Genomic DNA, 17,692 nt, shown 5'->3' with positions numbered 1-17,692 from the left:
TCTGAAAATATTTGCTGAATAAAAACTGCAGTTTTAAAGGATGTCTTTACATTACATCCACAAAATTGTGACAAAAATAATGGGGGTGGACATTAGGCTGCTAAGTAATGGTTTGATGGTTGTGTCCAGATATGCTGGATATATGACTGTAACGTCTCTCATACATCATACATGTCAATAATTGCAAACCACCACAATTCAGACTGGTCACTGGTGGCAGTACACGAGAGGTAATGAACCTATAATTTTCTGCAATGCATAGCTAAGAGAGAAGGCTCCCCACAAGAAGCCTGAATTGTAAAGCTGACCTACATGTCTCTCGGATCCAAATTAGAAACATAAAAACATGAAGCAAGAGTAGACCATTTGTACCTTTGAGTGTGGTCTGCCACTCAGTACAGCTGGCATACAGAATACTCAATAGCTGATCCTCTATCTCAATGCCATATTCCTGTTTTCTCTATTTATCTCTTGATAACATCTAAAAATGTATTTATCTCTTCCTTAAATATATTCAGTGACTTGGCCTCTACAGCCTTCCATGGTAGAGAATTACACAGGTTCACTACCTTTTGAGTAAAGAAATCTTTGGTGATTTCAGTCCTAAATGGTCCACCCTGTACCCTAATACTGTGATCTCTGATTCTAGACTCCCCAGCCAGGAAAACATCCTCCCAGCATCTGGTATATCCAGCCCTATAGGAATTTTACATGTTTCAATCAGAACCCTTCAAATCCTTCTTAACTGATGAATACAGGTCAAGTCAAACCAATCGCTCCTTAAGTAAGGACAGTCCTGCCATCCCCGATATTAGCTGAGTGAACCTTGGTTATACTCCCTCTATGCCAAGTAAGTTTTTTTTTAGGTTAGATTCCCTACAGTGTGGAAACAGGCCCTTTGGCCCAACCAGTCCACATTGACCCTCTGAAGAATAACTCACCCAGACCCATTTCCCTCTGACTAATGCACCTAACACTATGAGCAATTTAGCACGGCCAATTCACCTGACCTGCACATCTTTGGACTGTGGGAAGAAACTGGAGCACCCGGGGGAAACCCACGCAGACACAGGGACAGTTGCCCGAGGCTGGAATCGAACCTGGGTCCCTGGTGCTGTGAGGCTGCAGCGCTAACCACTGAGCCATCGTGCCGCCTCCTAATCCTTTCTTTATGGCAGATGTGGTCTCAACAAAGCTCCATAAAACTGAAGACAGACATATGATTTCAAATCCCCTTGCAATGAAAGTCATTGAACCATTTGTCTTCCCTACACCTGCCTGTCCACTGTCTAAAGTTCCAAGTGATCCAGAAAATCAGACAACTAAACTCCAAATTTTCAATACTGCTAAGGAAACTGCTAAACATTGATTGGGAAAAATTATTCCTGATAGAAAATCGTCAAAAGTTCTTATTGAGGCAAATTAAAATTTGGAAATCTAAGAATGAGTTAGTGAAACCAAGTCAATTTTGCATTAACAGGGAAATAATTTTTGTAGATGCAGCCAAAGGAGATCAATGAAGCGGACATCTTACAAATTTCCCCGTGTAGTGGAAGGAAAAGAAATTGAGAAACTATGGGAACTAGGCATTGGTTGTTCTTTTAAAAATGGCCAACAGACGCGGCCTAACTGCTTTTCCCTGTTCCTTCTTGGCAAACTTAACAGTCAGATTTGACATATCAATTTGAATACCTTTCCACATAAGGGTTCTTTGTGGTTCCAAGAGAATAAATACTGGACAAGATTCGATAGCAAGAGACTTGAACGTCATCCACTGAAAAATAAGAAAAATTATCCAAAAACATTAGCACAAAACTTTTATTGGGGCACAAGTATAAGTGGCTCAATATAAAATGAATTCAGCTTACTTATTTCTTTAAAATATAACAATGAGACAACGATTCATACCAGTGAGACAATGACAGTGGCTGATTTACAGGAGACCATTATCAACCTAACTTAATTAACAAGTGAGAGGTTTCCATCTTCATCATCTAGATGGTAAACTGATGGAGCAAAATGAATTTAGTCCTCTGATTTCACTTGAAGTAATAGTTAGCAGCAAAGAACAGGCCTTCAATGTTGCTTGAATACCTCACCTACAATTAAGCTGTACATAAATCTAACCCCAAATCTCCATAGCACTGGCTATTACATTTATTTTAGTATCATCATTGCTGCATAAACAGTATACATATCAGTGGAGGTTTTGGGATGGGAATACACAGACAGTGCAGCTAAGTGAATAAACTGTCAATTTCCGAGTTGATGGTACAATCATAGAATCCCTACAGTGTGGGAACAGGTCCTTCAAGTTCACACTGAATCTCCGAAGAGTAATCCACCCAGACCATTCCCCTACCCTATTATCCTATATTTACCTCTGATTAACGCACCTAACCTACACATCCCTGAACACTATGGGCAATTTATACTGGCTAATTCACCTAAACTGCACATCTTTGTGATTGTGGGAGGAAACCGAAACACCCAGAGGAAACCCACAGGGAGAATGTGCAAACTCCACACAGACAGTCACCTGAGGCTGGAATCGAACCTGGGTCCCTAGTGCAGTTAGGCAACAGGGCTAACCACTGAGCCACCATGGTACTACTGGACAAGTCAGACCCCAGAATGAAATTTGGCTTGACAAACCATGTATATGTTTTAAAATTTGAATTAACCAACTGGTTGTTTGCTGAAACAGTCACAGAAGGCTAAACAGTTTCTTTAACAGGAGAACAGAAAATTATAAAAACTTTCTAGATATAAAATGCAGTTTGAAAACATTTTAGAATACCCAGATCTCCTCCAAATATTTCTAAAAACTCTTAATTTCTGGGTTTCCTAAACCAAAAATCAATCCTTGATTACTGTAATTTGAAAACAAGCTAAGAGTCTTCAATACTTATTTCACCTGTCATAAACTACCCAACTAACACTCCGGGGGGTCTTACAGGATTAGGTCAGGAAGGACAGTCTGACTCAGCTTCTTTTTAAAAAAAACCTCTTTCACAAAAGTAAACAACATTGGAATGCTGTGATTTTAAAATCTAAACTTAATATTAATCCAAAAATGATATTAATGTATTTTAATCTCACACTTCTAACCTCACCATCCTCTAGAAACTTCTCCCTCCCACTGCCCCTCACCAGCACATTGATGTTTCCATTTTCCCTTTCCTGTCTAGTTCAACCTATGAACTGCCACTGATGGTTCTTTAGTTTGTTGATCGGCACTCCAACAAGAATTCAACAAGATGAGCTAGTCAAGTCTCTGAGGAACAAATGAAAATACTCTATTACTAGAATTTCACTGTTGCTAATAATGATAGGCAATTAGAGGACATAAACAGCCTGGTGGAATAGGAAGACACTAAGCAGATGAAATTCACTGCAGAACTTTGGTATGAAGAATGAGAGTGAGGAGTGGTGGTATGGCCTACTGGTTCCAGGGACAGAGAAACCTGGGGTAGAAATCACTGAAGTGCCAAGGTCAGATTGAGATAGTTGCAAAGACATTTATTGGATAGTTACAAAGACATTTGTGACCTGGGTGTTACATGAACAGTAGCATGGTGTACAACGACAAGGAAATTTTGACAAACTGATAAATTTCGACCTCAACTGGGAGCACTTCAGTTGATCTTGACTGCTACATTTGGGAAGGACAGCTTTTGGAAGGGTGCAGAAAAGATTTGAGAGAACAGTTTTAGGAATGACACAATTTGGTTATATCTACAGATTGAAGAAACTGCACTTGTTCTCCCGAGGGAAGGGTTGGAGGAGATTTCAGAAAGGTGCTAAAAAATCATGAGAGTTCTGGTCAGGGAACTTTTGAAGAAGGGTTGAAAGCCAGAGGACTTGGTATGAAGGTGAATGACAGGAAGAACCAAAGGCAATACAAGGAGAAAAACATATTTAAGTAGCAAATGGTTGGTATCTGAAATTCGCTAAATGATTGCATGGTGGAAGAAAATTCAGTTGTGGCTTTCAAAAGGGTAATAGTTAAATGTTGAGAGAAAATATTTGCAGGATTACAGAGAAAGTAAGTGAATGGGACCAGTTGAGTTGCTCTTGCATACAGCCATCGTTGACTTATGGTCTGAATGACTTCCTTATGAGCAGGAACCATTCTGTCTTTCACTCACTTTATGGAGATCAGCAGAATGCCCTTTTGATAATGCCATTGCTTTACTGCACTGAAAACTGAGGGCACCAATGCTAAAACCTAGCAACTGATAACAGCAGCTAGCAGCATCCTCTAAAATTAACCATGTCTCAGTTATCATTCATGTTTGTGTCAATGTTTTAAATCATGCTGCTTTTCAATCACATGGGAAGGCGAGAAAGACAAGGGAAGAATTAGAACAAAGTCCTGTATTATCCTCAGCAAACAAATAAGGATCAATAACTACCAGCAGCAGCATTCCTAGCCAATTATTTCTTTCATGATCTAGCTCAACACAGATTAATCTTGCAGCCAGTTCAGCTCATTTAAGCACAGACTCTGGACTGAATTTGAGATAATTTGCTGCTTATAGGATCAAGCCTATGGAAATATTTACGAGAACCTCTGCGGTTTTACTATTTAATTGTTAGCAGTGCTGTGAATACAGAACAAATTTAGCTGCATTACACAAATCTGATTAAGCTGTGATAGTATGGTTCATATTTATTTGACAGAAATCTGTAAATGTGGATTCTTCCTTGAAAAGTACATGCCTATTTAAATTTAACCATAAATTGCAAGACAAGAATGAAGATTTCTGGTTGCAGTGCAACTTTTGTCTGTTTTGCCACTATTGACCCAATTACAAAGTTTATAAACTCAACTAGTTGATCTCCTGTGACATTATACAAGAAGTCAAATCCAGATGTGGGATTCCAAGTGAAACATGGTTGGAGACTGGAGAGAACTGTCCTAAGCTTGCCAATGCTATGCAGTCTTCATTTCATGGTCACACATTCTATCTTCTCTTTTATACTTCCTCTCTAAGTTTCTTTCCTTACTTTGATAATGGAAACTACTGATATAAATATATCATGTAATATGTATCATGATAACTGCGTACTGTTTTGGTCTTATTTAAGGAAGGATGTAAATGAACTGGAGGCATTTCGGAGGTGGTTTACTCGATTGATACCTGGAATGAGAACATTGTCTTACAAGGAAAGACCAGACATGATGGATGTGAAAATTTTGATCGCTGTTGCAGACAAGTCTGAAGTTGGAAATTGAAATTAGGGATCACAGATGAGAAAATTGTCTCAGGTGGTGGTGAAGATGGGGCATTGAAGATTTTTAAGGTGGAGGTAGATAGATTCCTGTCAGGAAGGGGAACCAAATTTTATCAAGGGCGGATAAGAATGTTGAATTTAAAACACCAACTGATCAAATATTGGATGACAAAAAGGTTTGAAGGGCCAAACTTTTGCTTCTAACTGAAATGCTTGAAATGTCATTCACTTGCCAGTAAAGATTGGTGACAGGAGGGTGTAATTACAGTGAGACAAGTTTAAAAGGTTTTCCATTATAAATGTGAATAGAAGAATTCATCAATTTTTTAAAAAAATTGCTGGAAGCACATGTCGGTAATAGATATTAAACATATTTATAAAGAACCTCATTACTGATTAATATGTAAAATACACGGTGCATAGCTGGCAGGAATGCTGTTTCTTTTGACCCTTTTTAATACCTACATATGATATCATCTCCAAATTGATGCTGTGCCAAGTGATCAAACAATGAGGTAAGTACAGGCAAAAGAGCCACAGTGGTGTAATTGACATTCTGAGCAACTCCTTTCACTTGTGTTCGACTTTGAGAGACTTTGCCAAGCTTCAGATTCTCCACAGTTTTCTCAATATCTTCGGAGGCTCCTTCAAAAAATGACCGCAGGCCTGCTTTCACTATTTCAGGTCCAGATTTCATTACAGTCCTGTTAACAAGTAGAAACACACATATGTCAAAGCTTGAAAATTTATAACAAGACAAAAAATCTTTATAAATGCTTGTTGGTGAATGGCTATGCTGAATAATGCTGCCAGTGCAGTATAATTGAAAGGGTGCTGATGCCCAGACAGGCATATCCCCACTTGGAAATCAATACCTTTGAATGGGAAGAAAGTAAAAACGAGAGAAAATAATACAAGACTAACAAACAAAAATTAACTGCTGACAGAGCTGGGCTGTCAGATCATATAAAGAGGTTTGTCAAGAATACCCAAGGCACAATTTAAATCTAGAGTGTTAAGGATTGAAAAAATGGACTTACCTGGCATCTAAAGATCTTCCCAAAATATGCAAACAGTTTATAACTGCAGAAGCATCAGTACCTGTTTCAGAAATAAGAACAGTTAAACAGTTTTGTTCCAAGTTGTTCCAGGCTACTGTTTTAGCAATAACGTTTGTATCAAAATTGCACATGCAGTGGAAATTTGGGATTTTCAAGCAAATATTGCTCTCACAAAAAGAAAGTTAAGCAAGGCCCTTCCTGCCTACTCAGATAGATGGAAAATGTCTCATAGCCTTGTATGAAAAAGTTTTCTAATAATATTTAGTGTCAATAAACATTACCAAAACTGGTAATCTGTACTTTCTCTTGTTGCTATTTATTGGAGCTCATTGTGCACAGGTTTGCTTTTTCGTTCGCCTGTGTTACAACACTAGCGATAGGGCAAAGTCATAAATATATAATTGTTTCTCCTCTTTTTTAATAAAAGGCACATATGGTAATATTCTTGAAGTTAGCAATAGGAAGGAGAGAAAAATTTCAATTGAGAATGAAGTACACTAAGAGATTTGTTACTGTAATTATTTTAAAAGAAGCTTTAAAAGTTACACATTTTGAAAAGAGCATTTAAGAGCTTGCATCATTTGTAAAGGTATAAACTATAATAATCTTGGATAATAAGAAAGATTAGTCCACTTAGTAACCCTTGACCAGGAAGCCATGTCAAACAGGAAAGCAGCTAAGAAAGCAGTCATGTGGCAGGCATGGAGAAAAGAGAGCTGCAACTGGAGGAGCTGAAAAATGAAGATGATCAGAGAACACATGCAGACAAAGAAAATCAACAACAAAAAGAGAAATGCAGAAAATCATGGTGAGGAGAAGAAATAAATCACTCTCAGGAAGAGGTCAGTTTGTCTGTTGGGCAGAAAAGGAGTAAGAGATCTTTGAGTTTGTGCATGAGGTGGCTAAAAAGGGAAAATGTGAATGGTTTGGAGACACTGAAGTGTTTTCCCATAACAGCCATACAGAGAATTGGGTTGATCAACCAGTTTTAAAAAAATGGAAAGGTATGACCATCTGGACTGTCATGAACTGAAGGAGAGGAGATTCATACAAATGTACCTTGCTGATGACAAACTTATTCATGAAACTCAGATGAAATAGGACTGTTGTCAGATAGGACCTTCCCAAAATGAAACAATCAATTATATTGAACTAGTGCCAGATTTGAGCAACCACCCAAAGATATTAACCTCAGTTATGATAAGAATCAAAAAATTCTTTGCAAATAAAAGATGATTTTTTTCTAATAACCACATTATATATATTCATAAATTTCAACAAAACTTAGAAACAGATTTACTGTTAACAATGAGCTGCTGTGGATATTATCACAATTAAATAAGATTCCTTCCTATTCAACACGATGAAATGCAGACTATATTTTCTAGTTGAGAGCAGAAGAACAAATTGAGTGCTTTTACAGTCACCCATTTTTCTTCCAGTCGGATTAAAATGTGTTACCTTATAATATATAGTTCTGAATACATGGAACATGAATTGCGTTCCCAGTCTCAAAATTCATTTTTTTTTTAAATGTTACGCATACAGATATTTATAAACAGACACTCACAGGCAATTGAAATGATTAATTTACCCAAGTTGTTCCAGTTTGTGTGTACTAATTTGCTTGCTTTGTTAGAAACAACATTTTTATTGAACAACAAATTTTTTAATCTCATCATATTTCACTTCAAGCTGTTGTGACACACTTGGCTGCATGTAGCATTGAAACAGTCAAGTGACATACTATAGTATAAGCACATAAAGATACACAAATATACTAAAGGTAGAATATTTGTATAAATTAATTCTATCTAATCACCTGAAAGAGCACAAGAAACAAAAAGGTATGGCACAAGAAACTGAGATGAAGTTCACCACCTTCTTCTGGAGAGCTTTTGAGTGAAACAAAAGCTTTTTTTCCGATGCTGATCTTTAAATTTGATAAAATTGAGTCAAAGAATTTGCTGTTGGACTACCTTTACAATTTCAAGGCTTAAAAATTGAAAGGTGGCCTCTCAGAAGCTGAATTAAAAGACCAACATAATACCAGTTAAAACGTACTGAAGGGAATAAAGATGAAGAACAACTGCAGTACTTATTCTACACATTGGATTTCAAATTGTTGTTTCGTTGGAGGAAAGGCTTATATAGAAAGAAAACAAATCCAAGCTACAGACAGAACAACAGCGTGACTGGACAGTACAAGCTTCAGAAAGTGACAAACACTATGCTCCAACACTCCATGCTGCTTACCAAAGAGGGAGACTCTATGTCTGATCAAGGCTGCGAGTTTGCAGAAGATACTGAAGTAGAGAAACAGGGAAACAAATCAGGAAGAACAGAAGTGAGAAGGTATGAGAACTGGCACCAGTAATTATTGAGAGAGAGGAAGTAACAATGAGAGAAGCCTGAAGCAGATTAGACTAGGTTGGTCTAAATTGTGCACCATATGTGTAGCTAGCTAGAAAGGTGCATTTTCCTTTACTTGTAAGTTTCAAAATCTCTAGTAAGTGGGCAAAATTACTTCTTTAATACCAACATTACATCATTTATCAGCCCAGGTCATGCTAGAAGTCAATCAACCTTAAAACAAATGCTTCATAAAACTTGTCAATTCTATATTTGAATTTTTTGTTTCTTGTCCTCTTGCATTACTTTAGAGCACAATAATTTACAATGACAGCTCTCCCAGCAATTTCTGGTCCTATATCATCAAATGATGCAGTTGGCTTCCAGAGCTGAATGCCTTATCCTGCTCCTAATTCTTTTGTTCTTTTTCATTTGTACTGAAAGCCCTGATAGCACAAAATAATGCTGGCTCAAGTGGCAAAATTCACAAATAGTAAGTTGCAATCTTTGATTACCAACTTTAAAGAAAGATGTTAAGGGATATTTCAAATTGAAATGCAAAGTTTTAAATGAGGGCCAAATTTTCATGAGTCGAAACGTGTGGCGCTGGAAAAGCACAGCGGGTCAGGCAGCATCCGATGAGCAGGAGAATTGAAGTTTCGGGCATAAGCCCTTCATCAGGAATGTTTTCATCAGAAATTTTTCATGAGCCAGAAAGATTCTGATGACCTTTGAAGCTAGTAGTTGGGTCCTGGTTCCTGGGATTCCCAGCACCCCAATTTTTTTTTAAAATCAGCACAGGATAAAGGTGCAAGTAACTTAATTTTTGTGGAGTCAGGCCAGCCTTTTAAGGAGTCATGATTCATGGTCCCTCTAAAGTGTCTGGATGAAGAAACCATTTTAAAAGCAAGTTAAAAAGGTTTTACCCATGTCCTCATATCAACCTAAGCCCATTCAACTAATAAACACCCTGTACAAAACCAACACACTCCAGAGTACCAATGACATATATGAAAAAACTTCTTAAAATGTCATACATCCAGAACACCATTTTAAAAATTGCTTTTATGACAGTTCTATAAAGTGTCAGACATTAAAATTATCAACAGTTGAACTTTTAGCATTTGAGCCCTCCTTACCTTGTGTAGGTTAACTAATCAAAGGAAAACTAATCTTAGAGAAACAGCTGTCCATCAAACAATGTTTTTGAGAGGTGAAACTGTTTCAAAATGTCTTCTCCATTATTTACTTACATTTGGTGGGTTATAGTTCTTGCAACAACCAAAATAAGGTGTTTAAGAACTTAGTACTGAGTTGAAATGGCTTGGCTGATTTTGGGTTTTCCCATTCTTGAAGGAATACATCAAGGAGAAGGAATTACAAGTTGAAATCCTGATGAAACAGTATTCTTTAGAGACATTTGGCCAACATTGGTAAGCATGAAGGTGGCACAATTTACCCTGATGAAGTAGATCAACATTGTAAAGGCGAGAACAAACTGAACTGGAATAGTCATGTGACTGGGAAAAGAATAGAAATGAAAAGAACTACCGATGCTGTAAATCAGAGACAAAACCATAAATTGCTGGAAAGGGTCAGCAGATCTGTGGGGAGAAATCAGAGTTAACATTTCAGGTTGAGTGGCCCTAAAATGTTAGAATTTCTGATTTACAGCATCTGCAGTTCTTTCGATTTTTCAATAAGTTTGGAACTTGCCTTCTCTGATCTCTGAATTGGAAACCGTCAAGAGCAAACTTATTTGGCTGCTGACTTGAGCATTTTATGTATAGATCTCCATCTTATGTTTCAGCATCTAATTTTTGTTTCTTTTAACATGTCCAGAGCTTGTATTCTTCTGATTTCTAAATGATCATATCATTCACTTTTGTACTTCCTATATTATCAGTCATGCTCTTAACCTGAATTACAGAATTTAGGTGGAACTTTATCAGGCTCAGAAGATGAGAACGATTACCTTGAAAATCTTTGACTGCAGGCTTGCACCATGAGAAAGTTGAATGGAATTTGACACAAAATCACAGTTCTCTCCTTCCCAAGATATCACCACAAGAAGCTGGAGCAGGAACAGGCCAAATGGTTCCTCATGCTTGCTCATCAGATTGTGACCGTAACTGCATCCACCTGTTCACCCTTCAGAACCTCTTGTTGATCAAACATCTATCTCACTCAGTCTTGAACTTAATTAATGATTCAACCACTGTTCTCTGAGGAAGAGAAAGCCTCCACATCTCAGACTTAAATGACAGAATCCTAATTTATAAACAATGTCTTCTAATTCTAGACTCCTCCACAATGGGGACATTCTCTCAGCATCCAGTTTGTCATGTCCCTCAGGATCTTATTGTGTTTCAATAAAACTACATTCTTCTAAACTCCATTGGGTTTATACTCAATCTGCTCAACCTTTCCCCACAACTTAAGTTCTATATCCCAGGAATCAGGTGAGTGAACCTTTTCTGAATGTTCTTTCGATCTACAGCTCAGAACTTATTCTAAAGCTTTGGCACATACCCACTAAGCTTTAATCCCAGCAGAAGCCCATACACCATGGTACGCCAATCAGCTTAATAATTATTACTTGTTCAGATTAAGAGGAAGGACTTTGCTTCACTGAGCCTCAGGCCTGCCTGGTTTCTTCACTGATTAACTTGATGGATTCCTCAAGCAAGCTGTGGATGATACACTTATATTGTTGCAAATTATTGTAATATTGATAGAATGGGATTCATCAAAGGTTTAGGATGAGGGTGGCAGGAGAGGTGAGGAAGGATGGAATGAGGGTTAGGAGAAAGACCTAATTTCTGTGCTAATTGTAGGGAAATTACAAAAATGTTCATGATTTCACTTTTAATTGTTTCCTCATGGAAGGTTAACTGAAGGTAAATCCAGATTGCTGTACAGAGAACTACAGGTAAAGGGGAAGTAAAGCAACAAGGAGACTGTGACAGGATTATTGGTGCTCTACAGCATCTCAGATACTGTATAGTACCATAAAATGTCATCCACAATTTGGATTGTTGGAATGTTTGAGATGGCAGTTGTCAAAAGGAGGACTGTGAATTCAGTTATTCATTTTGGGATATCTACAGAAGTCCTTCTGCATATAAATTGCCGTGAATAGAATCAGACTGCAACACATCCCTCTAATTCCGAAGTACATCATTTTAATAAAAGGACATATAAAAATCTTTCACTAAGTGGAGAACAATGGATAGCTAGGAGTCATTACGTGACAGGACTCTGAGCAACATGTTCAAATGATGTCAAACCATGAAAGCACCCTCCACTAACGGATAATTACATTTCGAATCCCTTGAGATTACCACCTCAAAATTACAGTTTGAAGCGAATTGATTTGTTTTGTCGAGTGATGGGGTAGGATGGAATCATGGTGGGCAAAATATACTCCAATCAGCATATGGGTCAACTAAATTGGTAAATAACTTTTTTAAAATCAGCCATGATTTTATTTTAGGCTGCATTTATACTGTAACCAAAGCAGCAATGTAAAGTGGGTTAAACTTTAAACCAGCACTAAGCTTGTAGTTTGAATTTAGAGTCCAGTATCAATATGATACTTGAATATTTAAGTTGGAAATCTGGCAGCATTGCAGTGAAATATTTTGTCTGCTCCCAATTTTTCAAATGTTGCGCTGCTAATCTTTGGAAACAATGTGGCAAACATCTGGCGAGATTCTGAAGAAACATCATACTGGACTTAAAACATTAACTCTATCTCTCCATTGGATCTACTCAGTTTCTCCAGAGTTCTATGCTTTTATCTGGGGAGACTGAAAGCATTGAGGGTATTTGCCAGTTTAAATGATCAACACTTGTTAAAGCAAGCATTACCAGTGACCGATTCTGTTTGCTAATGCTGTGAAATGCATTGCAGTATTTACAGCAACCACAGATATTATTAAAAATCACACAACACCAGGTTATAGTCCAACAGGTTTAATTGGAAGCACACTAGCTTTCGGAGCAACGCTCCTTCATCAGGTGATTGTGGAGGGCTCGATCGTAACACAGAATTTATAGCAAAAATTTGCAGTGTGATGTAACTGAAATTATACATTGAAGAATTATACCTGATGAAGGAGCGTCGCTCCGAAAGCTAGTGTGCTTCCAATTAAACCTGTTGGACTATAACCTGGTGTTGTGTGATTTTTAACTTTGTACACCCCAGTCCAACACCGGCATCTCCAAATCATGACAGATATTATTGAAATCATCCTGGTCAATGAAGGTAACTATAAAGAAAATGCATTCAGAAAGGATGTTTCAAACAATAAGCCACTATATTCATGGTTTATCATACTCTTGTCCAATATACATCCTAACCCAGAGCACAGACCTGGCTATCATCTCCTTCTCTTTGTTTGAGGAATGTCCTCCACTGCCCAAGAGTTGAGCTGGGGTAGAAAGGAAGTATAAGCAATGATTCTTGAAGTATTGATTTATCAAAGGGAGTAAAATCTGAGGAACAAAAATGAATGCATTAGAGATTTAAGAGTTTTAATATGGAAATGTCATTTTAATAAGCTAAGCAATTAGTTCACTAATCAATGTATCATTCAATATACTTCCAGATAGCCGATAAAGGCATACATTGTTTTCTATAACAACATACAATACAGCAAACAAATATAATCATCATGCATGATATTTGATGGTAAAATGTCTGAAAATAGTCACTCAGTTACAATGCAATCATTTCTGTTAATTTTAGCAACCTTGTTATTTGCAATAAAACAAGTTTAGACAAAATCATTTTGTGAACAATAACAGTGTTGATCATTAAACTCTAAGTTACATCTACTGACATTAGTCTAAAGTTTCCACCTTGGATGGAATCAGCTATCTAGCTAGAAATTACATCAGATTTCATAAATAATTCTTGCTCATAGCTGTTTTTCTCCTGCTTCTGACCTGCCATTATTCTAACAATGCAAATCGCAAGGTCATCATAGCGGAGCCTTATTTCTCTGTCTGAAACTAAGCTCTTCACAGTAGGCAACAGATTTATCTAACTTTCACTTTTTCACTTTCACCTAACAGATTTATCTAACTGCTTCATTTGAATTTGATATGTCAGACATGGACATGAAAACCTATTGTGTTCTAGGTCAGCAGCATGCAGTCTTTATGAAAGGACCGGTCTGGACAAAGTCAGTTAACGTGGAAGCTGGACTGTTAAAACATCAACCTGAACTATATTATGATTCCAATGATGGTACTACTGCACAAGTCAGATCCTAGTTTCTGCTCTATGAACTATGAAGTCTTCTTACATGAACACTGATGTTTGTCAGTTTTTAAAACCCTGTAGGCTTCTAACCAAACCTGATCTGAGGGCTTCACAACCTAAACTTTTCTATTGAGATGACTGTGCTTTCCCTCCACTTTCCTATACTTTTGTAGGGAGAGAAAACTAAATTTGCTGCTGACCCAGTCAGGTCTCTTCTGAAATGTCCTAAAAACTTTCAATCTCAAGTTTTCTAAACCAAAAATCAATTCTCTATTATTTTAGATCAGGTCACTTCTCTTGCAAGGCTGTGTATCCGAGCCTATTAAAAAGAACAGTAAAATAATGCATTTTGTTTGATGTTTGCTTCTTGCCCTCATCAGGGTAATTCTCAAGTATACTAACATAAGGGGGAAAACCAACACTTACACTGTACCAAAGGAAAATGTTGACTAGGTAGCAAGTGGAATCTAATTGGTAGAAGTGTTGCCATTGAGATTACAGCAGCCAATAGTGATTGACAGTTAAATGCCAGTGATAATATCACTGGCATTTAATGCAACAATCTCCCATATAAAGTAATTATAAATATTAAGGTTACATCATAACTTTGAGGTCTTCCACACTCAGAAAATTACAGGTAGATCCCAGTTAAGCTGGAATAATTCTGTAGGATCAATCTGATCTGGTGTGACTGGTTTGAATACTAGAAACGGTTTATCTTGTCCAACTGTAAGACATAGTTGCTAATCTAATGAAATATCTTTTTATTTCACAACACATCCAGTTCAATTCTTATTATACAAATACAATGTACTCCTGACCTTTATTCTATTGCCACTGGAATTATCTCTTAGCTGAGTGAAGCCCATATTTTTACCTTTGCAAAGAATTTGATTTCCTGCTCATGGGGTGATTTCTCAACTCTTCCACTGCTTACAACAGCCTCTGCATTGTTGAACAAAGAGATAACATTGGGATGAAGCACCTTTGACAATTATGACCCAAAAAATACATTCAGTGCTCAAATATCAATTGTTCCAACTTATTTCAGGTTGCCCAGTAGATATGACAACCTTGTACATTTTCATTATTTTTGAATGACATCATTATCTCCAGGATACCGAAGACTGAATTCAAGTCACTAACCAAGTACCATCAAGCTTTTATATCTGCTTTTCATAATATCATTTGTACCAATCTTTTCTCATGTGATATATAAATACACATACAAGAGCTACTCTATATAAACTGCCATTCACGCTAATCAACCTTTGCTAATGTTTACCCTCTATACATAGCAACAGAGAAAATAGAAGCAACAGGCCATTTGACCCTTTGCCTCTGCTATGCTGTTCAAGATGATCATGGATGATTATCAAACTCAATAGCCTGTTTTTGCTTTTTCCTCATATCTTTTGATCTTTTTTGCCCCAACAGCGATATCCAACTCCATTTTAAAATCGTACAATGTTTCAGACATTGATCTGCTTTCTGTGGTAGCGAATTCTACAGGCTCATCACTGTCTGGGTGTAGAAATTTCCCCTCATCTCAGTCCTAAATGGTTTACCCTTTATTTTTAGACTGCGATCCTGTGTTTTGGGCTTCCCCATAATCAGGACAATTTTTTCCTACATCTTATCCTATCTAGTCCTGTTAGAATTTTACAGGTTTGTAGGAGAAGCCCCCTTCACTCTTCTGAACCCTAGAAAATATAATCCTAATTGATTCAATCTCTCCTCATACATCAGTCTGGCCAAACCAGGAATCAGTTTGGTAGACCTCAGTAGCACTACGTTTATAGCAAGAACATTCTTCCTCAGATAAAGAGTTGAAACTGCACACAATATTCAAGAAGTAGTGTCACCAAGACTTTGTATAGTTGCAGTGCAACATCTCTGCTCCCGAAGTCAAATCCTCTCACTAGGAAGGCCAACATACCATTTGCCTGCAGTATCATCTGCTATATCTTAACGTTCACTTTAGCGACTAGTATATGAGGACACTCAGGCCTGACTACAGAGGGGCAGCAGATTTTGTTCACTAAAAGGAATTAGTGTATCAGGCAGGTTTTATGACAATCAATAGTTGCCATTAGGCTAGCTTCCCCCATGATTTCCAGGTTAGATTAGATTCTCTACAGCGTGGAAACAGGCCCTTCGGCCCAACAGGTCCACACCGACCCACCGAAGAGTAACCCACCCAGACCCATTTCCCTCTGACTACGGGCAATTTAGCATGGCCAATTCACCTGACCTGCACATCTTTGGACTATGGGAGGAAACTGGAGCACCCGGAGGAAACCCACGCAGACACAGGGAGAATGTGCAAACTCCACACAGACAGTTGCCCGAGGCTGGAATCGAACCTGGGACCCTGGTGCTGTGAGGCAGCAGTGCTAACCACTGAACCACTGTGCCGCCCCGTGCCGTTGTGGTTTGAATATATATCTATTAATGCTAATACATTTTTAACACATTAAATCATGAGTATCAACTAAGTTACTTCACCAGTTATACCTATATGTGCAACAAACTCTTGAGCTATGTCCAACCACTGCAACAATTTCTTCAGAAAACCATAGGCAAATCTCTTCTCAATGGAGGACGTGTCCAGTTCCATGTCCTTCAACCCTCTATAAAAGAGTTTAAAAACCATGTTACTTTGAATACATTAAAAACATCAACAGTTAACGTAATGAAATTACTTCAAAACTATTGATTTCTTTGCATCAGAAGAGAGACTATTTAATCATCTGCCTCTCCCTCTTGTTCCAACAGGAGTCCATTCCCTCCTGCTCTTTGATCAGAATATTCTGCAGCTCTCCCATATACATTTTCCCATGCACGTTATAGTCTACAGTAGTGAATGATGATGGAAGAGACTCCAATTTCTTTCAATCAGCTAGCTGATCAGGAATACCTCCTGTTCTTATCTCCTGCCGTTGCTGTGCAGGCGAAGGATTTGCAGGTTATTCCTCAAAATGATTAGCTGTGTTACAAATGCACTTTGCTTCACTATCCAGCCTTCGCCTGGAGGGAGACTTGAACCCAGAACTTCTAGCTTGGAGTTAAGAATGATACCTGCTGCTCCACAAGACCTTCTGAGAGCCAATATGTCTCCAAAACAAAACATTAAACTACTCCACTACCTATTTTTGATCTTCCCTTTTGTCCTCCTATATCCTTGAATAAATCATAATAATCCAATTTGCCAATCACCTCTGCCTGTTTAAAACATATCCCACCAAAAACACCATAAGCAATGTGAACTTTATTTATTCCTATCCTTTCCAATCTCTCCATGATCTTTAACACAATTGATTAGTCCAAATTCTTCCACTAAACTATAAGAGTTTCTTTTTATTCTAGACCACCAACGAGTACGATCTCCAGGACAAACCATAAGAGAGGCTTGCAGGTTGAGTTCATAAGGAATTCCCTGGGCTATCTCAAATCTGTACTTTAACTGTCCGACAGAGTAATTTTCTTCCTAGCTGCTTTTTACCAGCTATCATTTGTCCTGGGATGAACTGGCCAGATAGTGCCATGATATCATTTTTTAGCCTTCACTGCTTCCTTTATTTCATCTGTGACCAATGGACCGTCTCTCATGTAAGTGATAATGGCTGTTCTCTGCTACTGGTTTAACTTTTATTTTTAAAATAAATTGTTTATATGAGGTATGTGCACTTCTAGACAGTCTGCATTTATTGCCTTGACAAGATGGTTGAGAAACACCTTCAACAAGTGGTGGTGTGTCAAGGAA

The 17,692-nt window shown here is 37.8% G+C and overlaps 1 protein-coding gene across 15 annotated transcripts in view; it reads right to left on the bottom strand.

The window, feature by feature from the left end:
- LOC122542710 (ryanodine receptor 1-like) overlaps window positions 1-17,692 on the bottom strand; it is a 404,506-nt gene that overhangs the window by 131,656 nt on the left and 255,158 nt on the right. For all 15 annotated transcript variants that reach the window (XM_087983940.1, XM_087983944.1, XM_087983942.1 and 12 more), the window contains 7 exons: window positions 16,444-16,559; window positions 14,804-14,871; window positions 13,033-13,154; window positions 8,559-8,608; window positions 6,282-6,342; window positions 5,707-5,945; window positions 1,693-1,774 (listed from right to left, as the gene is read on the bottom strand). In XM_087983940.1, the coding sequence (XP_087840066.1) occupies window positions 1,693-1,774; window positions 5,707-5,945; window positions 6,282-6,342; window positions 8,559-8,608; window positions 13,033-13,154; window positions 14,804-14,871; window positions 16,444-16,559 (738 nt within the window). The remainder of the gene's footprint in view (window positions 1-1,692; window positions 1,775-5,706; window positions 5,946-6,281; window positions 6,343-8,558; window positions 8,609-13,032; window positions 13,155-14,803; window positions 14,872-16,443; window positions 16,560-17,692) is intronic.

This window comes from Chiloscyllium plagiosum, unplaced genomic scaffold (genome assembly GCF_037043375.1).
Source record: "Chiloscyllium plagiosum isolate Xiang-an unplaced genomic scaffold, Cpla_swu_hap1 HiC_scaffold_47, whole genome shotgun sequence".
NCBI classification, from domain to species: Eukaryota; Metazoa; Chordata; class Chondrichthyes; order Orectolobiformes; family Hemiscylliidae; genus Chiloscyllium; species Chiloscyllium plagiosum.
This window is presented reverse-complemented; position numbering and strand designations above follow the sequence as displayed.